Source organism: Girardinichthys multiradiatus, chromosome 11 (genome assembly GCF_021462225.1).
Source record: "Girardinichthys multiradiatus isolate DD_20200921_A chromosome 11, DD_fGirMul_XY1, whole genome shotgun sequence".
In the NCBI taxonomy this organism is placed as follows: domain Eukaryota; kingdom Metazoa; phylum Chordata; class Actinopteri; order Cyprinodontiformes; family Goodeidae; genus Girardinichthys; species Girardinichthys multiradiatus.
Genome location: NC_061804.1, coordinates 7,585,071 through 7,612,807, shown reverse-complemented (window position 1 = coordinate 7,612,807; position 27,737 = coordinate 7,585,071). Strand labels below are relative to the sequence as shown.

General features: G+C 39.7%; 1 protein-coding gene across 1 annotated transcript; it reads right to left on the bottom strand.

The window, feature by feature from the left end:
• Positions 1–26,724, bottom strand: klf5l (Kruppel-like factor 5 like). Its single transcript, XM_047379978.1, has 5 exons — positions 26,475–26,724; positions 13,704–14,081; positions 13,153–13,657; positions 10,163–10,222; positions 1–1,970 (listed from the first exon to the last, which is right to left on the bottom strand). Exons 1-5 carry the CDS (start codon positions 26,613–26,615, stop codon positions 1,792–1,794), a joined length of 1,263 nt encoding a protein of 420 aa, XP_047235934.1. The 5' UTR covers positions 26,616–26,724; the 3' UTR covers positions 1–1,791.
• Positions 26,725–27,737: the final 1,013 nt, after the last annotated feature.

Here is a 27,737-nt window from a genome sequence, read left to right as displayed (position 1 = left end):
TTTTATTTATAATATTTGATTGTTTTTTTATTATTTCATTGCAACATCACAGCTGCACAAACTGAAAAAAACAGAAACAAACCATTGTTCTTATTAATTGTACAACTTGATGATTCTCTTACAAACATTACGTATCAAAACAAAATTAAACAAACTTTCACAGACAACCAATCTAAAATCCCATTAGTTAAAAAAAAACAAAAAAAAAAACAATATTAATATAATAGTAAATAGAACACATATTTACAGTCTTCTGTTGAAAGTAGAACCACAGTTATGTACACAGTCGGCGGTCAGTGCTCCCTCTTTGAGAGAGACAGGAGAACTTTCTTCCTTGGTGACAAAATAAAAGAAAAAGTAAAAGTAAAACAATCATACTGCTGAAATAACAGAAGGGGATTCACTTAATCAACCAATCAAAAAGCCAGCCTCCATCGAGTGAAACCTTCAGCTTTATTGGGATCAATCAGCGCATACGCACTCATTTCTGTGTTTTTCTACTGATTACATTTATTCTCAACTACTCATGTTTTGAGCCACTAATTTCATTGGGATCAAGATATGAAGTCAAGCAGCAGAAGATGTGGATATATAATTAAGAGTAGAAGTAACTATAAAGCTCTCAGAATTCTCAGACTCAAAAAAACCCTAAATACTCATGGACGAAGAGGTAAACTTGATGCTTGATGTGGTGGATGAACCTAAAGGCTGCTTTTCTTTTGTGTATACAGTCTTACATATTCTTCTGTTTTGTGTAATTTCTCTAAAGATAATCAAATTTTTCTGGTAATTTTTCCATACTCTTCCAGACAGAGTAGAAACCCTGAAGCTAATCTACCGCATAAAGGCGTCCTTAAAGCTGAAGAGGCCTCATCGATCAGCTAGTCATACAACTGAGTGAACGTTAACCAGCCTGAGAGTTAATTTCCTGCCACACGGTGCATTAAAACAATCAGGAAGAAAAACATGATTATATAAATGCCCCACCCGCCTGCGTCTATCTTTTCTGAGCCAAAGTGTTGAACAAATACAGGAAGCATTAGAACAAAACAAACAACAGAAAAACTAACGTTCAAGGAAAAAGGAAAGCAAACCATAAACTGTTGTCAGCCAAATCTGGTTGCCGTGGCACCAGATACAAACACTGGCAAGCGCCTCCATTCTTTGAGCTTGACAGGTATAACCTGCGCTGAAACAGGTATAATGAGTTGATGTTTAACTCCTCCTCAGATCTCGTCAGTTGGTTCCTTTTGCTTTTTTACTCTCTTTCAGGCCGTCTGCTGGGGATTTTTATCACAAGGAAGCTACAACATGGACACTCAGGATCTCGTTCAGCAAAAACAAAAGTCAAAAGTCATTCGCTGTATTCTCAAAAACAGGCGCACACACGGACATATGTACAAGTATGTACACAAGCAGGACCTGTCTCTTTAAAAAGCTCATACCTCAGAGAGCTGAAAGATGAAAACAGTCATTTTGTAGGTAAAAGATAATTTTTCCAAGATAATCAGGAGTTTGAAGTCCATTCTTGAAACCTGGAAGTGATGTTTAGTGAACATCTATCTGTAAAGAGATTAACCTGTATGTTAAAATCAGTTCACCTCAGATATTCAGTAATAGGTCCTTTGGTTCAACTCAAAGTTTTCTTTGGAGTGTTTCGATAAAAAAAAAAAAAAAAATCCAAAACCCACCAGCTGAGGTACCAGAGCCCACAGAGGTGGTTGTTATGCATGCACACTGCTCTCTATATGTGTTTGATTGTTTTCGTTTGGATCTATAGGCAGTTAGGTGCTAGTTCTGGTGGCGCTTCATGTGCAGAGCCAGGTGGTCCGAACGTGAAAAGCAGCGGCTGCAGGCCAAACACTTGAAAGGTTTGGCCCCGGTGTGCTTCCGGTAGTGCCGGGTGAGTTCATCCGACCGGGCGAAGCGCCAGTCGCAGTTGTCCCACGTGCAGCGGTACGGTTTCTCGCCTGGAAGAGAAGGGAAAACAGGAGAGCGTGGGGTCATTAGTATGCTACAGGATGCTCTGTCGTCATTACAAACTTGTAGACTAGAACAGTTAAGCACCCAGAGGGAATGCTCAGATTTGGATGCAACTTCAGACCAGTGATAGAGCTGTAAATGGACCAAAGTTTATACATTTACGCTGTGTTACAGGCAGTTACTGGAGCACCCAGTAGGCAGTCAGACCAGTGAGTAGAGCATTAGCAGAAGGTCTTAAAGATCGATGGGTGGTATGTGTAGCAAATAATGTCCAAATTGGACCATTCCCATCCCATGCTCTGTAGATCACAATAACAGTTTTACCCTCGAGTTCAAATGAAGCTACACGGATGAAGCTTCAAGAGAACTGGGTGTTCCATAAGGACAACAGTCACATCCAAACTGGTTTTAGAGTAGTAAGCTTTTACCTCAACCCTTTTCAAAAACTTAAAACTACAGACTATAAACAGTGAGCGGCACAGTGGAGGAGTTGGTGGCACTGTTGCTTTGCAGCAAAGAAGGTCCTGGGTTCGACTCCGGGCCGGGGGTCTTTCTGCGTGGAGTTGCATGTTCTCCCCATGCGTGGGTTCTCACTGGGTACTTCGGCTTCCTCTCACAGTCCAAAGACATCCCTGTTAGGTTAATCTCTCTAAATTACCCTTATGTGTGTAAATGAGTGTGTGCATGGTTGTTTGTGTGTTGCTCTGTGATGGACTGGCGACCTGTCCGCCTATAGACTGCTGGAGATAGGCACCAGCTTCCCTGTGACCCACTAAGGAAAAAGCGGTAGAAAATAACTGACTATGAATGGTGAAATATCCAGCAAATAATGAGCAGCATTCATCTTGTTAGCCAGACAATAAAAATCCGCATGTGAACAGCTTCTAATATAAAAAAAGAGAAAAATCACATGTAGCGTGTAGAACAAAGATAATTTAAAACAATATTGTCTGACTGTTGTAAAACCTTACTCTACTTTAATGCTGATTCTATGAAACAAGACACATCCCACTGGTTTTACAATAAAAAGGCTGATATGAGTAAGAAGGTATGATGACAAAGAAGCTGTGAAATGGGTTCTAAATGTAGCGGAAAAACAAGCCGAATAAATCTAAGTCGACAGTTATCCCGCCCCACCCAAAAACTGACATTTCTCTGCTGTGCCACAACGTGCCAAAACCAAACACCTGAGGTAATCATCAACAAAGAGAAGAAAAATAGCTGGTATGCACATGGCAGAGAGGAAAATATGCCATAGTCCATAGCTGTGACTGAAATTAATGTCTGGATATCAATGGAAGGCACAGAAGGGAAATAAACAAACCATAGAAGTCTACTACAGGCAGATCCCTTGGGCTTGGGACTTTCCTGCACCCAAAATCTACAAGCTCCATAACTTAAATGTTTCTAAAATGCACTTTATCTATATTTAAACCCATTATGTGTAAGTTACTCCATTAAAAAATGTAAACCGAGTTGACCCTGTTTTGTCATTAAGTGCTCATTATTAGCATAAAGCCTGATAGGTCTGATTAGATATCCTCCACTCTACAGAGCATCAATCACTTAGTGACAGCCATTATGGGTCCAAAGAGCAAACAGTGGGTGGCAAGGAACAAAAGAAGGTTTTAAAGAATTGGTTTGGTATCGTTCGGTGTAATCCAAAAATGTTTTAGCAATAATGTTTAACATTTCCAAAAGTGCCTTAAAATGCAGCATCTAAACTCTCAAACTGCACTCCAGTCTTGTGTTGTGGAGGACATCCTGACGCTAGTGTGTGTGCGAAGTTGGAAGTACAAATATCTCCATATGAAAAGCCCAGCCCCTTCAATGCCACAGGTGTATTTGGTTTTGCTCTTTCGCTGTGCACAGTCGGCTCTCTAAGACTATTATCCCCGAGAGCCAGTGAAATACAACACATACGAGTGCAGAACAAACATACTTGACTGCTATATGTTCTTCGACAAGCTGCCAAAAGGGCAGGTGAAAAGCCATCCATCTGCACCTGCTTTCATTTGTCTTCAATCCTAAGAGAAACGTGAGGTTTCCTGCAGATTAGCAACACAATTTATACAATATTTCAAAGTTAAAAAACTGTATTAAGCTAAAAAAAACAAAAAACGCAGGTATTTTCTTCTCTGGAGATAAAGGGCATCAGCTCTGAAAAGCCTTTACAGACGTTGATAAATGGAAGCAAGCAGCTGCTTGATCAGGTGGCCGATTAGAAAACGGTCAAGCTACAGTATTACTTGCCTCCCTCTTTTAGTCACAAGTACACTAATGAGTTCATGAACTTTGACCACATCATAAGCCATGATGGATGAACGGAATCACAACAAAACACACATCAGAAACGAACGGCGAGAGTGCATCAATCACTCTGAACAAAGAAAGGCTTTTAGCCTGCCGTGGACTTTATATGGAAGATACATATTTACTTTCCGATAGACTTCAGGTCTTTCTCACATTTTGAAAGTGCAGCATGAGGAATAAATAACTCATTTTCTTCCCTTTACACTTCAGTTGAATTCATACCAGTAAGATCCTGTTTGTCCTTCTCTTTAATTCATTTAGTTCAGCTCATTTCGTACATTTGGTGTTAATATATTTTGTAACTTTAAGATATTTGACTTTTTCTTACAAAATTTGCCCCATTCAAACACATTGAAGATGTTAGTAAGTTTCATGAAAACTTTACTAACTACTACAGCATACTTTCAGCTAGAGACAATATTCAACAATTACAAGACATTAGGCATTTTATATTAAATGACCTGAGCTTTTATCTTTTAAGATTTTTCTAAAATAACAGTGTAAGTTTTAGGTAATTATTTTTACTAGTAACGGAGTCTATAACATCATGTACTTTATTTTTAAAATGTTTCTGTTCCTATTAAGGAAATTTTAACATTCCTTGTATTTCTTTCTCATTGAACTTAAGATTAAAGGCTTTCAGTTTTTCTGCTATTGCTACGCTTTTCTGACTCAAACCATGCACGACTATTCACAGTCTGGTATAATACGAATCAAGTAATCATTTATTTTTACAACATCTCTGCCTGGTTTTTACAGAGTCAAAGAGCAAACACTTTCAGGCTCTCCAGGACGGCCATAAACTTCAGCTTTATCAGCTCAGTTAGTGTTTGTGAAGAGGGTTGGAGGATTACCTAATCAGGCTGATTGTATTCTTTAGGCACCAGCACAAAAGAACAACTTAAAGTCATAGTGAAGATCTCAAGTGGTCACTGTGACCATGGTCAAGGTTGACCCCTAAACCCTCCTACCCTCCTTCCTTCTTAGAGCTCTTGGGGGGGGGGGGGGGGGTTGCTGGCACAGATGATGGTGGACATTATTAACATTTTAACTCCTATGCATGCGTAAAATGGTGACTAGTGTAATTATTAACTATGATTTAGCTCTTGTTCTTAAAGGACCAACATGTGTCGTTTACCTAAGCTAAGTAAAGTGTCTTTTTAAACCTGGGCTATAGGCTTTGACCGTTACTTAAGGAGTTGTGAAAGACAAAAATCTCTCGTTTCAGTTGGATGCTGGGTAAAAACATGTCTCTTGCTAAACTGAGGCCTGTATTATGAAGAAGTACCCAATGTTTCACTGAGATAACTCAGTAACTGATTCGCTCACATGCATATTGACATATGAGAATCTGACATGATAAAATAAAAACAAAAAAGAGAGTGGTGTGCAAACAGCTTCTTATTTTTCTCCTCCTCTTCATTGACTTGCATACATACACACAAAAAAATTATCATTAGAGATATATCAGCATGAGACAAATTTGTTTAAAGTTTGTTTCTGTTCAGAATGGAAGATTTCCTGTCTTCTTATCTGAGATTAGGGGAGAAACCCAAGCATTCATCTCCTCTGCAACACTTTCCGGCTCCTTTTGGATTACTTAAAATATTTATATAGTCCCTCCACTGAGTTCTGGGTTTACTTCTGGGTCCTCTCTAAGTGGGAAATGGCTGGAAAATCTCCAAAGAGAGGCATCCAGTAGGAATCCCGATCCATTTTCCAATTCTTCCAGCTTACTCTTCTTTTTGGTATTTTTAGTAAAAAGAAAACATATAAGGATCAGGGCTGAAATTCCTTTTAAGATAACATTTATAATGCAATAAATCAATTGATTTAACAGTCTTGCAGCCATATTAATGAGATCAATAATGATGATCTTCAATTTGAAGGTAAAAAAAATCCAGAGGATTATACTGAATCTGAAAGGTGGTACAGACCTCTGGACCTTCACTGTAGGTCACTCCACATACCCCACAATAGGCATGCCTGCAAGGATGCAGCATATAAAAATAGGGCAACTGTCAATGCTGAAGTGCTGTGTTTTATCTCTAACAGCCTCACATAGTTCTTAAAGGTTTCTGAACACATTGCAAAAAGGATTTTCAAGCCTGGATCAAGACGTTTCACTGAAATCTTCCATTGCTGGAAAACAAAACAAAAAATGTCATGCCAATAACTGTAGTTACTAATGAGCCATTATTTTCTCTCATGACCAAAACAAGACAAAAATATCTCAAACAATGATTATCTGCTCCTGTCCTTGTCAGACCGGTTACATGCTGGTGACGCGACCTGTTATTTTTTTGTCAAATCTCATGAAAGCATGAAGCCAAAGGATTTCACCAGAAAAACAAAACAAATCAACTTTGGTCATATACACACACTTGCGACTTCACAAAACTAATTCGGGAAGGAAAAATCATCTAATAAATTCAAACAGACCTAAACGAGCAGTAATTGTTCGCTGCAACAATAGAAAAAAAAAGTTATCTTTTAATTAGATTTGAATATGGGTCAGATGACAATTCTGCACGGGTTACCTGGAATGTAACCCGTGCAGAGAGCTGATCTTATCAGCAAGTTGATCAATCTTTGTCCACAGAACAGAAATAGGGATGGAAAACTCACACAAAGAATGTGTTTTGAGACAATCTGGAAATAAAAAGTAAAAATAATGGCAATAGATGGAGAAGAACAATGAATCAGACTTGAAATACAAAAAGGTGGAAATTTGATGAGAAGATGAAATGGTTGATTTAGCAGTGAATCAAACAAAACAAAATTAATCATCTTCTGAAAGATAAAGAGTGAGCTACAGTCGAACATATGGAAATATGTTGCTTTTTTAGGGAAGGGAGCTAATGTGTACAGTGTTATGAATCAAGAATTCAGTGAGCCATGTGAAGCCAGCTTTTCACTGGTTCTTTGTTTCTGTGTGAAACAAAAACTGCAGCTATTTAATACTAAGCCCATACAGTTTATATAAAATACAAGAGGCCAAAAATAGAGCCTTGAGGCACTTCACAGTTCAGAGGATGCATTAAAAATATGATCCAGTGAAATCCAGTCAGTTGTGGGTTGAAGAGACAGAGATGGAGGAGTGGATTCTTATAAAGAGCTTCATATTTATCAAGATGGGAAGAAAAATGGATATAGAAGTCAAGTCCTGTCATGTTTTTCAGTAATATATATATATATATATATATAGACACATTTTTTAATGAGTAGTTGGTAGCACTGTTGCCTTGCAGCAAAACGGTCCTGGGTTCGACCTCCGGCCGGGGGTCTTTCTGCGTGGAGTTTGCATGTTTCCCCATGCATGCGTGGGTTCTTTCCAGGTTCTCTCTCTAAATTGCCCTTAGGTGTGTGAATGAGTGTGTGCATGGTTGTTTGTGTGTTGCCCTGCGATGGACTGGCGACCTGTCCAGGGTATACCCCGCCTCCCACCCATAGACTGCTGGAGATAGGCACCAGCTCCCCCGTGACCCACTATGGAATAAGTGGTAGAAAATGACTGACTGACTGATATTTTAAAGTCTGTTTGCATTGTGCTGCTGTATCCTGCTGCTTTAACAGCCAAACTTCCCCACACACATCCATAAAGTCTCATTTTATCCATTTATGGTGCGTTTCTGTTTGCCCGTCCATTTGCTCCACATTCAAACCTCGACGTTGAAGGAGCCACACAGCTTTTAAATCGCATGAGTAAACCTCTAAAACACAGGTTGAGCCAATGCCGCTGGGAATCAGCAGGTTTCACCTTACAAAAAGAAAACGTCGAGACCAGTCCGCCCCAATCCTGCAAAGCCCCTTTTACCTTCCTACTTCAGCTTATGCTGAAAAGGAACTGAAAAGCAGGAGGAACTGGTTTGGTCTTCGTTTAATCGCGTGTCTTCCCTCTTTTTTATCCTCTTTTCTTCATTTGCACTCCTCCCTCCCTTCTTTGTTCTCCCTCTCTTGGGAAGTTCAGTGGACAAGTATGAGCATGTACAAATGGGCTGAAGACAAAAAAATACTAAAGAAAACCAAAATTGCCTGTATGTCATATGCCTTTTAATTGTGTTTTTGTTCCCCATCTATTATCGTTTGAGGGCGTATCGAAACTGGGGACAAGACAAACTTGCAACATATGAATAAATAAGCTTAAAGCAGCTCAATAATATGCATAATGGCTTCAGTATGACTGAGCGGGTGTTTGCTAGGTTGAAATTAGACATGAGACAGTTGGAACAGGAAGAAAGAACTATAACGAGCAACAATAAGCAAATCTTAAAAAAGAAACCCTTTTGGATAAGCTTCTGCAATAACAACCAACATTGCAGGTTTAATGTTGATGCGAAGAACACATAATGCAAAAACAAGATTGTTCGGTCCTAAATCTTTCTCATCAAATTTATCTTGAGGTGTTTTGTAGTTTTGAGAGACATGCTGTGACTGATAAAACCAGAAAATCCAGTGGCTTGCTACTGGTGTCTCTGTAATTCAGTCTTGAACCATTCTTCAGGTCATAATATAGTATTTCAAGCAGCAAGGTGTGACTTTAAAGTTGTCCTGATAAGCTCCCCCTACTGAGCCTACTTTTGTTAGTGCTACCATCTCCAAATCGTAAATCAGCATGTCTCACCATCATTTTGTAAAACTTGCCTTTCACTATTGTAAATCATCCTGACATCTGTCTCCAACCCTCCACCCTGTCTGCACTAATTCCTGCTTTGGGTGATTGTCCACATGTCCTTAAACTCATTCTCCTTCTGCTACTCCTTCCCTGTGTCCCTCTCATTTACATACATGTTTTGTGTCCTGCTTCTACTTGCTTTCTCCAGAGCATACATTCAACCCCTGCATGCACTGCAAACAACAAGGAGCAAAGAGTTGATCTCCGATGTATCCCCATCTTGAACCTATCAGTCACATCTACCACACACCTCACCACTGTCCTTGTACCTGACATTTTGGGCCATTTGTGCCCAAATGATTCAAGTGGTACATGAGTAAAAGACCAGTCACTTTCAAGATTCCTAGAAATGTCCACAAACAAAAGTTTTTAGAGTTCTCAATCAGTTTTTGGTCTTTAAGAATAAATAAAAAAGAACAGCATGGATTTATTGAGGATATTTTTGGTGGAGGTCAGAGTTTTAAAATAAAACCTGTAAAACCTCAGGAAGGATTGAAGGAAAAAACTGAGTGAGGGTGTGAAGGAGGCAGTGAGGGAGGGTGGACGGATGGAAAGAGGATGGGAAGATATAAAGAGAAAGGAAAGAGAGAGCTTGGAAGAAAACGCCAGAAAGCAGGATGGAAGAAACATAGGGAAAGGACAGCGATAAAGAAGAAATGGAATAAATAAAGAGAAAGAATACTTGGAAAGGAATGTAGTGAGGGGACAGAGGGAGGAAGGAAGAACAGACAAAGGAAGGAAATAAAGAGAAAGGAGAGAGGGAGGGAGAAAAGGACAGTAGGATGGGAGGATAGAATGGCATGAGTAAGGAAAAGACAAAGGAAGGAAGAGTAGGTAAGAAGGATGAAAGAAAGCAAAAGAGAAGGAAGGAAGGAAGGAGAGAAGCGGAGGAAGGAGAGAAGCGGAGGAAAAGAGGTAGGGAAGGAGAAAAGCAAGAAAGAAGCAAAGATGAAAGGAAAAAACAAAAAACAAAGGACAAGAAAAGGAAAGAAGGGAAGAAACTAACATTTTACAGATTCGGTGGAACTCTTGGCTTCATAAATAAAAAAATTAAATGTTCGTCAAAAAACAGTCGGGTACCGGACAAACAAATGAGCTGCATGAGGAATTGAAGACAGAAAAAAAATACACCCACTTGCTGTTGTATCAAGTGTCTAATTCTGCTCGTTGTGTTTGGATGAGTTTTCTCACCTGTGTGTGTCCTTTGGTGTGCCTTTAGATGCGAACTCTTTGTGTAAACTTTGGTGCAACCTGTGAAGAAATTATGGAGAAGACTATGAGCAAGGCGGGCTGCAGAAACAGGCTTACAGTCTGTCCTCTAACAGCCAGCATGTGGACAAACATCAGCACACCCAATGAACCTACAAACACTCCTGTAGAATTACAACAACCTTTCAAATGAAATAGATTGTGTTTCTAATGCAAGTGCAACTTGTTTGAGGATTTTTAATAATTATGCTTAATTACTGAATTATGTTTATTTGTCGCGACCCACTATGGAAGAAGCAGTAGAAAATGGCTGACTGAGTGACTGTTTATTTGTTATAACCCATTATGACCAGAGGCTTTCCAGCTTCAACAGATTTTTCCAGAAAAACTAAAAGCTTGCAGCGAAACTTTATATTTCTCAGTTTCTGAAGGGACAAAAATCAGAAAGATAAAACCTGTTGAAGAGGTTAAACAACCTGATTATATTGTAAATTACAAACTTATTGTTCCATAAGATCTCTAAAAAAGAATGATGCAATATGTGCATTATCACTTCAAGCTGTAGATTGTGCAGACAACTTATGCTTTTTGTACTTTTTTGTATTTACATAATGCAGTTGCTCCAGATTTAAGACTTAAATTCTGCATTTAATCTTTGCTTATACAGTTAATATTACTACTAATCAGTTTCTATGGTTCTGTTGTATTATTAATAGCCTGCTGGTGATGGGGAAAATCCTTCCTGAACGATCTTGGATGTTTGTGCTCTTTTGGTTTTCTGTTTGTTTACACAACAGTCGCTTTGGCTGCAAATCGGACAAACTTGTTGGAGTGGTTGTGCTGAAACCTGCTGTTGTTAACTATTTGTTTATCAAACTGTCAAATCTGTCTGCTTGCAGGGTGCTGACTGAATAACTGTTTTTGGGCAGCATGTATTGGAAAAGTTAGTCTAGACTGAACGAGGCTGAGCTCAGAGGCTGATCCAAAGCGGCAAGTTAGTGCAGATGCAGGATCATTGACAAGCATGCTGGTTCTGCCTGAAGCTTCACACTGGCATGTTCTGGCTAGACTTATATGTGCATTTTCATAATTATTTGCATTAATACTTGGTCGGGGTTCCTTTTGCATGAAATACTGCATGTGTACAGTGTGGCATGGAGGTGATCAGCCTGTGGCTCTGCTCAGGAGTTAAGGTAGCTTAGGTTGCTTTGTTAGTGGCCATCAGCTTGTCTATGTTGATTGTTCTGGTGTCTCATATTCCTCTTGACAGTACGTCACAGATTCTCCATAAGGTTTATGTGTCACATCCTGCTTGGAAATAAAAGTACTTTAAAAGTTATTGGTAGACAGCTGCGATGACTTTGGGTTTAAATAAAACCCACTGCACCTAACACCAACAGAGGATATGGAACCCCAAATCATAACTGACTGTGGAAACTTCACATCGGATGTGAAGCAGCTTGGATTCTGTGCCTCTCCACTCTTCCTCCAGACTCTGAGACCTTGATTTACTTCAACAAACCCACTGTCATCTGGACAAAGCCAGCAGCACTGTGAGGATCATGTTCTTTGATTTCTCCAGTGCATTTAATACAATCCAACCTGATTTACTTTGTCAGTAACTCTAGAAGACTCAGGTGGAGGCCTCAACAATCTCCTGGATCAAAGACTACCTGACAAACAGACCACAGTTTGTGAGACTGAAGGGTTATGAGTCTAACCAGGTAGTCAGCAGCACAGGAGCACCACAGGGGACGGTACTCTCACCATTCCTTTTCACTCTGTACACCTCAGACTTCCAGTACAAGACAGACTCCTGTCATCTGCAGAAATACTTGGATGATTCTGCAGTCGTGGGGTGGATCAGAGATGGACAAGAAGATGAGTACAGGAAGGTGGTGGACCGCTTTGTGGCATGGTGTGGAAACAATCATCTCATTTTGAACGTGACTAAAACAAAGGAGATGATTGTAGATTTTAAGAGAAACAGGAATAAGTCAAAAACTATTTCTATCATGGGAGAAGAAGTGGAGGTGGTGGAGGAGTATAAATACCTCGGTGTTCACCTGGACAACAGACTAGAGTGGAGATGCAACTGTGAAGCCATCTACAAGAAGGGACAGAGCAGACTGTACTTCTTGAGGAAGCTTAGGTCCTTTGGTGTTTGCAGCAAGATGCTGCATATCTTCTATAAGTCTGTTGTGGAGAGTGTGATCTCTTCTACCATCATCTGCTGGGGAAGCAGCATCAGAGCCAGGGACTTAAAAAAGCTCAACAAGCTGATAAAAAAGGCTGGCTTTGTTCTGGGGACTCCTCTGGAACCTCCGGAGATCATTGTGGAAAGAAGGATTCTTCATAAAATGAAGAACATTATGGAGAACCCTGAGCATCCTCTTCATGAGACTGTCCTACAGCAACAGAGTGTCTTCAGTCAGAGGCTTCTTCAGATCTGCTGTAAGACGGAGCGCTACAGGAGATCCTTCCTGCCCAACAGCCATCAGCAACGGCTCTTTGAAGAAACCCTCATAATGAGCTACAACATTTAATTTCCTTTTGGGATTAATAAAGTATTTTTGAATTGAATTGAATTTCCAAATGAAATGCTACATTTACTTTCATCTGAAAAGAGGACTTGGGACCTCTAAGTACCAGTCCACTCTTTCTCTCCTAAGCCCAAGCAAGGTGCTATATCCTGGATATATCCTGGATATATCCTGGATATATCCTGGATATGTCTGTGTTTGTGGTCCATGCTACTTCACAATCCGCTCAAAGGTGCAGTCATCCCTTTTGCTTGTGCATACTTTTCCATTCCACTACAGTTCCTATGCATATGTTTAAATATTAAAAGCCATCTTCTTCTGTTTCACTCCGAATGAATTTACTAAATTAAATTAACTTTTGGATGATATTTTGCTTTATGGATAATAACCTATGGGCATATTTTACTCATATATACACAAACTGCCCACCTGGATAGTCACAGAAGTGGATTCTCCTCTTCTCCAGCTCTGGATTGTTCCGCCTGTTGTATTTGGGGCCGGTCAGTACGCCCTGGCCGTGTGTCATTAGAAGTGCATGGGCAGAGAGTCCCGTCACCTTCATTCCTCCCAGACGCTGCTGGTACAAAGGCGGGGGCTGCGTCCCCAGGCTGAGCAGCTCAGGCTGGCCATCCGGGCTGCCTGGCTGGGAGTTTGGAGGTGATGGCGGCAGACTGTGTGGCGCTGTGGGCTGGGATGAGTTGTTTGCAGAGGCCTGGTAGTAGCTGTGGTGCTGCTGCTGCTGCAGCTGGTGCTCGGCATGCATCATGTAGTTGCCGTTGCCCGTGGGTAAAGTGGGGGCGCCGAGGTTCAGCATGGTTCTGCCACCGGCGGAGCCCTGTGCTGCCGTGCTGCTATGGGACAAGGGGAGGTCTGAGCTGGTGATGGGCATGTGGTAGACCTGCGGCTGGGGGGGGCGGGGGTCCAATCTGCAGCTCTGTGTCTAAATGTGGCTGCTGCTGGGCTGCTGCAGAGATGGTTACACCTGCTCCAGAGCTCATATCTGGTTTGATGAAAACATTGTTGACTACAGGCGGCACGCTGAAGACTGACGTGAAGTCTGGCAGTGCCTGGGTGGTGGCTGGGATGGAGCAGGGCACCTCCAGTCCTGGTTCTGTCTTGATCTGCTGTGGCGTGAGGGTTTTGGGGTTACTGATCCTGTAGAGGCCTGTGCGGAGGTGGGTGGTGCTGGGAAGGATGAGGTTGATGTTGAGGCTGTAAGGGGCAGAAGGTTTGTCCTCTGAGAAGTACTCGTCGACCACAGACGCGCTCTCTCGTCTGTACTTCTTGTCGGTGTCAGTGGAGGCAGTCAGGAGGGGGCTGCTGACCAGGGGAAGGTATTTGTCCAGTTCTAGCTGAATCTAAAATAAAAACAACAGAAGTTGAGTTTTAGGGACTAACTTTGTAAAGATGCATTGCTTTTTAACCGGTGCTTTGTAGCCGTAACGGTTGGCAGTAGGTCTCTTTTTCTTCTACGCAATCATCAACTGCATTTGCTGCAGCATCATGTGTTTGGTTACAGCAATCCTAAAACATTTCCACAGAGATAAAAAAAAAACATCTGAAAAGAACAAATAGAGTTTGAGAAACCTTTCGTCTTTCACGACGATTCAACATTCCAGTTTCCCTCCAGAGCTCACTCAGCTGACAAATAGCCAGGAAAAAGACCAGGACCAGAGAGGGAATTCACCAACATTTCATTTTTCCCTTTTAAAGAATACAACCTGTGTTTAACACTGCTGTCTGTTACAGGACCAAAGACTAACAAATGAACTGTTCGGTGAGAAATGCATAAGTTAGAAATTTCTGCAATCACTTCTCTGTGCTTGTTTGTTGTGCTTTCATGGAAAAGGAAATCACAGGCAGGAAGTGACAGGTTTAAGTTTTCTTAAACACCCCAAGAACCTTTCCACATTTTGTCACGCCACCAACACAAACTTTATATTTTATTGGAATATTATGTGATTGGTCAACACAAGGTAGTAAATAACTCAAACACATTAAAGAAAAAACAGCTCAAGCTCAGTCAGATTTGATGGAGAGTGTTTTGTGAGAGTCAATTTCTAAGTCTTGCCAAAGATTCACAACTAGATTTAGGTCGGGACTTTGACTAGGCCATTATAACACATGAATATGCTTTGATCTGAACTGCGAACAGGGCTTCTTGAGATTTTTATTCAAAAATTAAATAAAGGGTAGATTGATGAATAATTAGTCAACAGATTATCCCACCTAAACTGTGGATCTCTGCAGCTCCTCTACAGTTTCCATGTTCAGATGATGGACTTAACAAAGCTCTGTGAGATGTTTTGGGATTTTGCTTAAGAAACTAACCCTGGTTTAAATGTCTACAAAGCTTCCTCCCTGACGTACCTGCTGTTTTTCTCGGTCTTCATGATGTCGCTAATTTGGGGTCTTCTGTCAATTGGTGGAACTGGATTTTATTGACACCTTTATGTGACAAAACAATGTGAAGTTGGGATGTGAATAAGTTTGCAAAGCGCCGTATTTGTCCTTTCATCTCAACTCTTCCTACAGCCCTACAGCTTGACGATCTGTGGCAAACACGGAGACATATTTTCAAGCAGCAAGACTGGACATGTTGAGTGAGGAGTAAAATAAATGGCAGGTATTTTCCTGTTTGACTGGGAGCCATTATCTGATCTTCATCCCTAATTAACTGGTGTGTGTCATTCAGAATCCATGAAGCGGGCAGTGCACGAGCTGTTAAGTTAAGAGTCCAGCAGCACAGACCACACACACACACACACACACACACACACACACACACACACACACACACACACTTTAAAATATGCACAAATTCTAAGAGGTCCTGCCTACATCCAGACTGTTCACACACATACACCTGCGCACTCAGACGGGTGGTGAGATAACTCCATGGGCGTGACCATTGGGTAGATGCATGAAGGAGACAAACAGTGAAAAAAAGCTCTCAGACGAACCAAAACAAAGGCAAGAGAAAGACACTGCAAAACCTAAATACCGTGGAGTAAAAATAAACCTGCCAGACAAATCCTAACCCCACAAAGACGATGGACACACGGGGAGGAGGACAACTGTGTTCAGTGTGGAAAAACACAACAGTGAGAGACAAAACTGACAGAGCTAGTATCAGAGAGCTAAACCAAGCAAGAGAAGTGTGTGATGTATGTGATGCACAAAGAAGATCCAAAATGCTGCAGCAAGAGTTCTGATTAAAATTAAAAGCAGAGGTCATATTTTCTATGAATTCTAGAATAGAATTTAAAATTCTCCTCCTCACATATAAGCCCTTAATGATCTAGCTCCATCATACATCAGAGATCTGATTGGTCCATATATTCCTAACAGAGCACTTTGTTCTCAGACTGCAGGTTTACTGGTGGTTCCTAGAGTCTCTAGAAGTAGAATGGGAGGCAGATCCTTTAGTTATCAGGCTCCTCTCCTGTGGAACCAGATCCCAGCTTTAGTCCGTGAAGCAGACACCCTGTCTACTTTTAAGACTAGGCTTAAAACTTTATTGTTAGAGTGGGTAGGTTATCCTCAGTTATTCTCTGTAGTAATGCTGCTATATGCTTAAGCTGCTGGAGGATATAATAACCATTTTCCCTCACTCTGCTACATTTTCCTACTTACGTTTTAATCTATGTTCTCTTGCTGTTTCTTCTCTTCCTAGAAGCTATATTTGGCCTGGCTCTGTGTTTAGATGCAACACCTTCCTGGATGGAGGAATCGGCTGAGCTATGGCTGCCAACAACTTAATGTTCTTCTACAGATGATAAACTTGGCCCTGCCTTTCAGTGTTTAACCTTGTCTCTCCCCTAGACATAGCTACTGGCTGAGCTTTTGCTGTGACTAACTGTATATGCTCTCTGGATTAGTGCTTCTGTGTTCTTTTGTGCATCTGCTCTGTTCTCTCAAATCCCCAGTCAGGCATGGCAACTGGCTGCTTAAATTGAGCCTGGTTCTGGTTCTGCTGGAGATTTATTTCTGGTAAAAGGGAGTTTTACTTTGTACTGTCACTACATGCATGCTCAGTAAGGGGGATTGCTGCAAAGGCAATGCAAGCAACTGCCCACTGTCTCTACATGCAATGTAATTCACTGTCTTGATGCAATTTTTTTAAACAATTTGAAAAATAAACTGAACTTTACTTCACTGGTTCATAACTAGGATTAATTAGAAAGTATGTACTTGACTTGGAATCTGTATGATTCAATTGAACTGATTTTGTAAAGTGCCTTGAGACGACGTGTTGTGAATTAGCCATATATAAATAAACTGAATTTAATTTAGTGCAGCTAATCTAACTGGGACATCAACATAAACTGAAAGTAATGAGAGAAACCTGTTGATCAGATATGTGAAGAATAAAACTTGAAACACAAAATGAACTGTTGCTGTTAAATACTTAATTACTTCACATATTTGAGTTCTGCAAAGCAGAACACTGGATGAATGACCAGTGGGGACGTGAACTTGATGAACTCTAGTATTTTGATTGCAATAGAGCCGTTTGGAACAAACAAGTGTAATGAGGCACTGATGTCCTGGAGGTTGAGAAAATTATCTGCACAAAGGAGCAGAGAGAGACTGTTTCAATGCAGGTTTTCTGCTTCGAGTGCCAACGGACACAAAAACAATCTCTTCTCTGTTGATAACCTGCAGATCTGTTTTCATCCACCAAAGTTTAGAGGTTCATTAGTTTGTTGGCACTCGGACTGAAATGGTATAGTTTGTTTGCCATTAAAGGAAATCTATTAAACACTTGAATTGTCCAACCCTCTACAGTATCAGGAAATAAAAAAAAGGATTTGGTTTGTACCAGGTCCTATCTAATTTAACCTAGCCTAAAGAGTATAGATTTATTCTAAAAATCGATTGTGTTGGCAGTTTGCTGATTCAGAGCATTCTGGTGTGTGTTAACACAATGGCAGTTCAAAGGGACATCAGCAACAACCTTAGAGAAGCAACTGTTGCCATCCATCAATCTGTGATAGGTTATAAAGCCATTCGCAAACTACAAAGCATGCCATTCTGCAGAAAAAAAATATTTACAAGTGGAAAACATTTAACACAGCTGGCACTCTTCCCTAGAGAGGATGCCCAAGCAAATTCCCCCCAAAGTCAGTTAGTGTAATACTCGATACAGAAACTGCAAAAACAAAAAGAACAAAAAACCAAAAGCTCCATCTCAGAATATTCAGGCATTTAAGGTTAAAGTTTATGACAGGACAGTTTGAAAGAGACTGATCAAGTATGGCTAGTTTGAAAAGAATCAAAAGGGACAGATGAGACCAGATCAAGAATGTGAGGCCACAATGAACTGCGCTGTATTTGGGGAAACCAAACTCAGCATATCAGCTCAAACAGTCAAGAACAGTGGTGGAGACGTCATGATGTGGGCTTGTTTTGCAGCCCTATGACTTGGGAATCTTGGTCCAATTAACTTCCCCATATACTAAGTATAATGGAACTTTAAAAGAGCTTTGCAGAAATTAATGTCTGAAAACCTCAATAACCTGAGGCAACGATGTAAAGAGCAGCCAAAAATTCCTTTACAACAATGTGAAATTGGCTCTAAAAGCAGCTAAATCATGGAGTGTACTTGGTTTTTAGAAATGCAGCTTTGTCATGTTTGCTTAATCTGTGCTATAAAACCTAACCATCCTTTTTACATGTTGCTGTTCACATATTTTCTTGTTTTTACAGCCATCTACTCGTAAATCCTGCAGTATTTGTCCTGCAGTGCCGGGTCAGATGTCCATCATCAGTCAAAGGTGAACTCACTCCGCTGTATGATCAGTGCAATCTGAGCGCCCAGTGGGAAGAAAGACTTCTGTATTTTGTGGAAAAAAGTAGAAAACAGAAATAGTCGCTTTGTTTCTTCTCAAAACTGGACAGAACCAAATTCTGTGTTATAGTGGACGCCGGCAGCAGAACCCTTGGATGTCCTTGGTCTTAAACCCTTAGTTGAGAACAGTTACAACTGTTCCTAAAACTCCAGATTTCTCTCCTGCAACATTGGATCATGCTGTTTGGTTTAAGTCCTCAATTCAAACAATTTGTGGAACGCCAACCTGAAACAGGCCTAGTTGAACTTCAGAACTCTATTGTTTCATGTGGTAAACATGGAGAATATTTTTGGGCGGGGAGCCAGTTAATAATTAGAGAAATGTACAACAGCCGTGCTATGAATCTTTCAGCCTGATAACAACAGTCTCTTATCAGCTGCTTTATGGGATATAGTGGGAGTTTCCACACTTCCGTCCACCTTCACCTCCATCCTTAAAGAAGCTTTGCTCACTTTAGCTCCAAGTGCTACATAAAGACCATCCCTCAAGTTTTAGATTTGCATTTTCACAAAGTGAACACCTGATCTGCAGGCATAATAATAGTTTCTCTGAAGGCTTTCAGCTGAATGCACAAAAACCAGGCTGCAGAAAAGACCTTTTGGTCTGGTTTTAATTGTGGATTCATATTGTTGGTGGATGCAGCTGATATTTTTTGAAAAGTCTGAAATCATCAAACTGATCAAAGCAACCTTCTAACCATTGACCAAAAAGCCTCCAAGGTAAACAAAAAAAAAAAAAAAAAAAAAAAAAAAAAGATTTACAATCTTTGCCTGTGAACTGCAAAATAAGTGGCTGAATCTGCACACAGCTTCTCCTTTATGACTTTTAGGAATGCAAAACGTTATTTGCCTTTGGATCTCCATAAAAATTGGACAAATAAATATATATATATTTGCGGTGGGGCCAAAAGGGGCTGCTTGGACCAAGATTGTCTCTGGGTCATTGGAGCTTAAACCAAACCTTTGAGACCATTTTGCAGTTTTATGGTCTCTGATAGGAAAGAGCTAAAGGAGAAATCGGTTTAGCTTCCCAAGAAAGTGACCAACAAAGGTGAGCCCTCCCTCGCTCATATTGTTTTCTGGGTTAGCAGTAAAAAATAAATTACAGATTTAGTAGATCCCACTGCATGGGAAAAACAAGCCCAGAGTTAATATTGACTCAGGACTTGTGAAATCGTTTTTTTCAGAGTTATTTTCCCTTCTCCAAAAAGCTATATGTATGTTTGACTAACTCGTTTCCATGATGATCTTTCCACATAACCCCCAATCACACCACCTCCTCGTCCCTGTCCCGGCCCAATTTCTCAAAACAGCTACAAGATGCCGATCACGCCGGGTTAGCACATGGCTCTACCACTATTATGACAGAGTCACATCACTGTGCACATCCAAGCCCTACCACCACGATAATAAACCTCCAGGAATCCATAAAAGGTTTGGTGTCCTTAATTAATCTGGAGGTAATCTAATGCATGCTGGAAAAAGTGTAGCATGCAGAGAACTGCTTAAAAATTAATAAAACGATTATAGATTACGTTACAAAACTATTTATACACTGAAAGTCCATTTCCAGTTAACTAACTTTACAACAACTACAGCTAATGCGAAAAAGGATTTGTTTGAGTGCTGATTTCTTGATTTGCATATAAACTTATTTTCCTTCTTAGAATTTTTTTTTTTTTCAGTTTCTATTGTTTAAGTTGTTTAGTTTTTACATATTTATTTATTTTTAACATTTTATTATTTACAACATTAATTTCTTTGCTTTTTTGTTAACCTTTTTAATGTATTGTATTTTTTATTATAATACGCTATTTTCATTTGTTCTTTTTTAATGTGCTATTTTTCAGAATCTTATAGTATTATTTGTGCAATATTTGAACGCTTAATTAATTTGTTCCTTTTAATGTACTATTTAATCGTTTATTTTTTTATATCTGTTTAATTGTTTTCTTTTTAATATGTAATATTTATTAATTTTTTTATTTTATCATTTGCTTCCTACTGTTACTGTTTGAGGAAACTGAAGGAGTCCATAATCTAATTACAAGTTTAGCAACAGTTGAGATTTTCAAGCCTCAATGCAAAATGATTTCACCTTTTGTTTATAGCTCTGAAAGCAATTTATACTGGTTTTCTTGATGGGCAGAAGGAAAACGGATCTGAGCTGCTCCATAAGGTGAGTGTGTGTGCAGGAAATCCAATAGAAAACAGAAGAACGTTACTGTCTGTAGGCAGAGACAGACGTGACACAGATTACTGATTACATGAATCATACAAGACATCGATCCATGGGATTGGAGATACATTGTATTTATATTTTTCTCAAAAGTTGGTCGTAAAGGAATAATTTTTTCAACAGGTCTGCAGTATGGTTGAGATGATCTTCATGGTACCAACCCCAGCAGAAAAGATTTCATATTCAAGTATCAATGGAAAGGGAGAAAATAAAAATCTTCCTAGATGACTGAAGAAATACAAATATTTCCTCTGACACGCTTCCACCTCACCCACTGCTGCGAGGTTACCAACGAACTGCAGCTTGTACTCAGCAGAAACACTCGCTTGTATTCAAATCAGCTGCATGTGTTGTCCTGAAAGTCAAATCATTAGTCAAACCACAACCATGCCAAACCTTGGCTGCATGGAGAATGTCTGTTGGTATCAAGTTGCCCGGAAAACCGGGCTGTTCAGTTTGATTACACATGGAGGACGGAACTCGTGTGGAAGAGAAGACCTAAAGAAACATCCGGTAAAAATCCAGGGTAGTAAAAAAAGCTTAGAGTATATCTGGATGCATATCTTAAGTATTGATCTTCAGGAATCAGTAGGCGTAACTGGCGACATGTTCTTGATCTGTGTGCCATGAAGTTACTCTGTAACTTATCCTGTCGTCTGCGCTCAGTCTTACAGGAAACCCACTGATGATATAACGACACAAGAATCTGGGAATAAGCGTCATACACTTTACTTGTTTTCTGTAATCCTGCTATAGAAAATGGACTGACCTGACCATGAAACAACTGCTAATATAGCAGGTACAAACACTGTTTGGAAGAAAATATATTCGATTATCCATTTAGATGAATGTAAACATTGCATCAGCATACGTAGATGTTTTGTGAATGTGACCTATTACTAGGACTTTTTCTGTAACATGTAAATCTTCATATTAATTCATTATCTGCAGCCTGTGTACACATACAATCAGAATCTTTTTCAGAATAAAGAGAAGCATTAGAAATTACAGTACATTTAATGACTACAAAAAGAAGAAACATATAAAAAATGTTATATTATTAAGTACTTGCCTTTTCATTGTTTTATGTTAACAGTGTGGATAAACTGGGAATCAAAGTTCTACTTAAATGATACCACCAAACAGTCATTCCTTATGGAGGATTTTGCTTTTTAATTGGCAACATTAAAGCAATGTAGTCAGGAACCACCAACAGCCATTAACTGGGATTTATGTTTGTATTTGTTTGTATTCCTGAGTTCCAAGTAAGAATAATCAGCTGGAAAATCGCTGGAGTCAGAATCCTGACTTGGAAAAGTAAGGGGTTTCCCACCACCTCAAAATCCAAAATGACCTATAAAAAACAGAATGATAGCTCCAGTAATGAACTTCTGATGGTTTGAATAAAATTGGTCACTAATAGCAATTTAAACATTTGGTAATGGATGTCTTGCTAGTGTGTTTAGAAGCCCTAAATACAAAGAACTCTGTTGTCAACTTGTGTTGTTAATTATAGCCTGGTCACTGAGTGGAACAACTGAAAAATCCATGAGATTTGATGTTAGCTGTGTATTTTTTAAACTTCTATCCTTCTCTATATAAGTGGAACAGAAATATGCCAACGTTTGAAGCAATGAATCATGGGAATTCCTGTAGCTTTTCCTGTACAGGTTACCAGCTTTGTGTGGCCAACGCTAGCTTGTACAGAAACAGAGGTAGCTGAAAAAAAAATGCAGACTGGGTTTCATAACAGTTTCATAACCTTACTAACGTTTTGATAGCTGCTTTTAATAAAACAATATTGCAATTGCTGTTTGTGTAACTTTCTGTTAAGTAGCTACGTATGATGATGCGCTAATCTTTAATATGACAAACAAATAAGAGCATGTCCTTCCATTAGGTGGCAACAAATCAAGTATCTTTTAAAGAAATTCATAAAAAATACTTTATTTGTGTTACTTCTTACTCAGTGTTTTCCAAATTTGTAAAAAAAAAAACCAGATTCTGTTATTTTACCATGTTGCCCTATGTATGTATGTTATTTTATTTCAGATGGAAAATATGCTTTAGAAATAAATTTGACTTGACTTTTTGAATTTGACTAGCTCTTTCAGGTTAACATTTTCAAGCTTCAGCCAGTGAATTTATTACCAAGCTGAGCAAACCTTTACAGAACCGGTGTAGCATAATATTTCTCTAAACCAAAGACAGAGCTCCCGGGGAAAATGACTTACAATGTCCCAACGGTAAGAAGTTGCAAAATAAATCTGTGTATATATCTGAACATTGTGGGTTGTTATTCTTTAGTTTCTGCATTGTTCTAAAGACTCAAAAGTTGTAACAGAAACTGCATCTGCTGCTTTGTGAATAGGCTTCAGTTTGCATAATAATGTTTGGTCAATAAAACTTTGTTTTAAGCCACAGTGCCATATTGTAAGACTAGTAGAAGCTAATCATACACCTACAGCCTTGAAAAACTTTAAAATCCTGTTTCTGATTGTCTTTTAGTTAGGCACATAGGATATAAATATCGGACTTTGAGGTGTGTTTTTCAAGGTTTAGCCAATAAATGGATGGTTAAACTGTAAAAATATATAATTTTAGGGATATTGATGAATATACCTGCCCATATTTGGGTTTATACCCCACAAACTACCTCCTGAGTTACAGAAATCCACCAACTTGAATTAGGTCTAAATAAAAGATTGCCCAAAGCGCTGCAACGGGTTTCGGCTTTGCCACAAACAACAGTTGGAAGCACTAACTTCCCTCTTTGCTGCTCCTAAGCCAAAGTGGACAACAGAATATGACATTTTTTATTCATAACTGGAATTCTGTTTGTTTTTATATTTATTTATAGGTGACTTGAGACGTTAACGATAAACTAGAATCATTTATATCAGGTGCATATATTGTGACCAATTTCCTACTCACTGTGACAAGCTTTGAAATGTTGCCACGAACCACAACAAAACATCCCTAACGTCTTTAATTTTTATTTTCCAATGCTCTCAGCTGGTTTCGCTGATGTCTGCACATGACTCCAAGGCCATTCTGATGTCGAGGTTGATGACAAGCTGGTGACAAATGCTGGGCACTAATCAGCCAAACCTAAATATTTGCTTCAGTAATTGAGGGAGGCCACACAAAGAAAGGAGCTGGGTTTCCTTTGGACCATGCTAATGATTTCCCCTGCTTCTCCTAATGCCATAATGTCATACTGAACAACAAACAAATACAGGCAACTGTGGATAATGACCACTTTTAACAGAAATATGTAATGTCTGAGGGCTTAGTACATTAAAATAAAATATTTAAACATCTAATAAAACTATTTATGTAATAGACAAGCAAAAACCTCTATGACCTGATTATTTTTTGTAAGAGTTAGGAAAACGGTATCCTGGCAGCTAATGAAAGCGGTTTGTTATGGGAATTCAGGCGAGCGCCTCATGAGCTTTGACCTCCTCATGAGGTCGGCGTACCTCGTGCTCTCTCTGGTCTCAGGGAGGATCGCAGAGATGCGGGCCCTGCTCAGACAGGTTGAGCAACATGCGGCTGTCACGACACCGCCAGCTTAAGTGCTCTTTAAAACCACCAACACAACTACACAAAGACCTGTCTGAGAGTGGAAAAAAGAAAGTTGAAAAACATGACAATGGAGGGATTTGACTTTTTTGTCCTCTCCTCTAATTTTCTGTAATACTGTTTGAGTCAAACAAGCAAAACAGATGAAAAGTACGAGCTTGTTTTGTTTTTTTTACTTTTACCGAAAGCGACCAGTTTGAGAAACAGACTGGATAAACCTCCGGTGAATTAGGAGCACATAAGGTAAACCTCCTCAATGCGGCCACTTGCAAAAAATTTGCCTGAGGGTTTTCAATTTGACTTAGCCAGATTTCTGAGTACCTGACGTGATGTTTTTGCATAAAACCAAGAATCGCAAGTTCCAGTGATGACAAACAAGCAAAGACTGACATGTATCCAAGCTATTTTACCCCAAGCAAAGCTGCAGAGTGGCCCTAAAATAACAAAAGCTATAGTTCATTACAACCTGCTTCAGAACGTTGACATCCCATAGAACCCTCAAGTCAAATTTTTGTATTATGATGCTCGAGTCAATTATTAACAGGAAAAATACAGAATTGGCCTGCCAAGGATCAGGTATTCAGCTGCAGAGCATTATGGTTCATGGAATCCCATGAACACACAAATAGGTCAGGGCTGTAAAGTGCTTCATGTTTATGGCTCACATAGAGTCCCACAGTAATCTGCAAAAAGATAGAGACCTTTTTTAAAGAAGAGGTGGAACAACTGTGATAACGAGATACGAGAAACTTGGTAAATAACTGTTTTGGATGAAATGTTTGAGTAGTTGGGCTATCGTTGACATAAAAAAAAAGAAACAGGAAAGGCTCTCTTGCTCTTTATAAACAGCTGCAGCATTTAGCTTCTTACCTTCTCTGTTTACAGAAACATCCAGGTCGCTCTGTCAATGATACTTAAGACCTGAATGTGTTGCATGCAAGTAAGAATAGCCACAGAAAAATCGAGGATTAAACACCCTCAGCAGTATACAATGCACCAAGGAGATCACATCTTTAAGGTGTAAAAGCCAACAACAAGGCTGTGCACTGCTGCCCATATGGGACCTATTTTTTTAGCCTTAGGCGTTCGGATTTGCCACCTGTTTACCAAATATCGGCCAGGTGACCAAACTCAGCAGCACAACAAAAGGTGTTCTGTTTCAGTTTGGGCCGTGCTGTGATCACGCTGGGCCTTTGTAAAGCCATGTAAATTTAATGCAGCTGCATGTTTCTGCTGTCCAGCTGTCCGGCTGTCCATGTTTATGACGGAGGCCAAAAAGGGCTTCTCAATCTCGCTGCGATGGATTGTGAGCAATAAGCTACGAGTTACTTCCTGAAATATTCAGGCACACTGTAAGCATGAATTCACTTTATAGGAGGGAAATTGTTGAGCCAGACAAAATAATAACTGCTCCTTTCCAAGCTCAACCTGGTCACTGGATGAGCTCAAACCTCCTCATGGATGATGGGTTCTTCAGGCTGGGCTGGTGAAGAGTTTGAGGAAACAGGCCACAAGGTGTGCAAGCAGCTTCTCTCCGACCAACATTAGTGTAGAGCTTGCAGAACATTTAGGGAAAGACAACTTTTATCCCAGAAAAACACGGACCATTTCCTGAAAACTGTTTTAAATGTGATGTATTGCATGTCTTTTTACCTGCATGAAACCCTAATTACTGTTTGGAATAAATGCAATAATTACAAAGTCCTTTGTGCACACATTACCACAATGTTGCAAATAAAAGTTTCAAGAAACCAACCTATGTCCACTAAAGTAAAATCTTCATACAATTTGTGTAGCCAACTGCTACTAGCTGAGGTTTATTAGTGCGTTTATACCCTATCAGGTGTCAGTTTAGGACTTTTACCTACCTGACCTTACAGTTGAGCTGCTTCTTCTGTAGCCTGATAAACAAAGGTAATTAAGTAGGTATTGAAGCTTAACTAGTTTATATTCCAACAGCGGCAGAGCCTCCATCAAATATTGTGTATAAGACCTGACAACATTGCTAGAAGGTAATAAAAACCCAGGTAGGCCGAGCCTGGAGTTCAATGGGTCGGCAGAGATTCTCACCGGGGGCTTGACGTCCTCAAAGACGGACGTGTCCTCGGCTCCTTCCGCTCCTGACATCCTCACGGGCTTCAGCTGCGTGAAAACCGCCCTTTCCTCTGTTATATGCGGCGGATTCATGGCTAATCCTACTCCCGCTGCCATTAAAAGTGACGTTTTTTTTTATAAACAAAGTGGGTTTTGTATGCGCCTTTATGACTGCTGACTTTAACTGCGTTATACTGGCGCTGAAGACGCGCGGTGTAATCCACAGTCCTCCTGATAATTGTGAGGTCTCAGGTCGACTTTACCTGAGCACAAGTATAGACCTGGATGACATGACTGACACAAGGTTCAGCCAATCAGAGAAGGACTGGCTCTACGGAAGAAGGTGGGGCTCACCTGATGAACTGCAGAAGGGAGAGAGAAAGATCTGGAGGAATGCCACCTAAACACATTTGACATCTCTCGAATGAATACGCAGATTTTCCCCCTAAATTGTTCAAAATGTGTCCTAAAAAAACAACCCATTTTATGGGTAAAATGGTAAATCGACTGAACTTATAGCACTTTTCCAGCCCTGTCAACCACTCAAAGCGCTTTACAATCTAAATACAATCAACCAATAGCACTCATATACGCGCACGCATTCATATACCGATATGCAGCTCGGTAGGCAACTTGAGGTTAAGTGCTTTGCCCAGTGGCAGGAGGACGCTGGAATTGAACCCACAACTTTCGGATTGCAAGACTACTACACCAATATTGAAAATTCATTTAGAATCTAACTCAATGACATGGCTGCCACATTGCCAAAAATATTTCAACAAATCATAATTAACCACACAGCCATGTTCAGTAAATTAGAATTTGTGTTCCAATCAGGCTCGTTTTTTACGGTTAAAGTAACTCAAAAGTAACTTTCACAAAAGTCACTTTTTTCACTAAAATTAACTTTAACTCAATTCATTTGAGTTAGTGAAATAAGTGAACTTTTTAATAAAATTCAAACTTTATTTAAAATTTTAAAGTAACACTTTTGGGCGCTTTAAAAAATTACTTTTCCCACTTCATGTAGGGCCTATTTGTGCGAAATGATAATATTCCAACCAGCTTGTATGTGAACTGGAGGTGGAGATAGGTTTTTAAATGCTGTTTTTATGTCTTTTCTTTATTTAAATAGACAAACTAAAATTCAATTAACTAATGAACAAATGTCCCACAACTGTAATATCTCATTTCAATCCTGTAAAGACTCACAATAAAAACACAAAGATGCCGATTAGA

Excerpts from the sequence above, each read along its gene's own strand:
- klf5l (XM_047379978.1), bottom strand. The coding sequence starts at position 26,615 with ATGGCAGCGGGAGTAGGATTAGCCATGAATCCGCCGCATATAACAGAG. Across the intron at positions 10,223-13,152 it reads CCACTTCTGTGACTATCCAG|GTTGCACCAAAGTTTACACA; the intron begins GTGGGCAGTTTG and ends ATTTCTTCACAG. Across the intron at positions 1,971-10,162 it reads ACACCAAAGGACACACACAG|GCGAGAAACCGTACCGCTGC; the intron begins GTGAGAAAACTC and ends CTTCTCTTCCAG.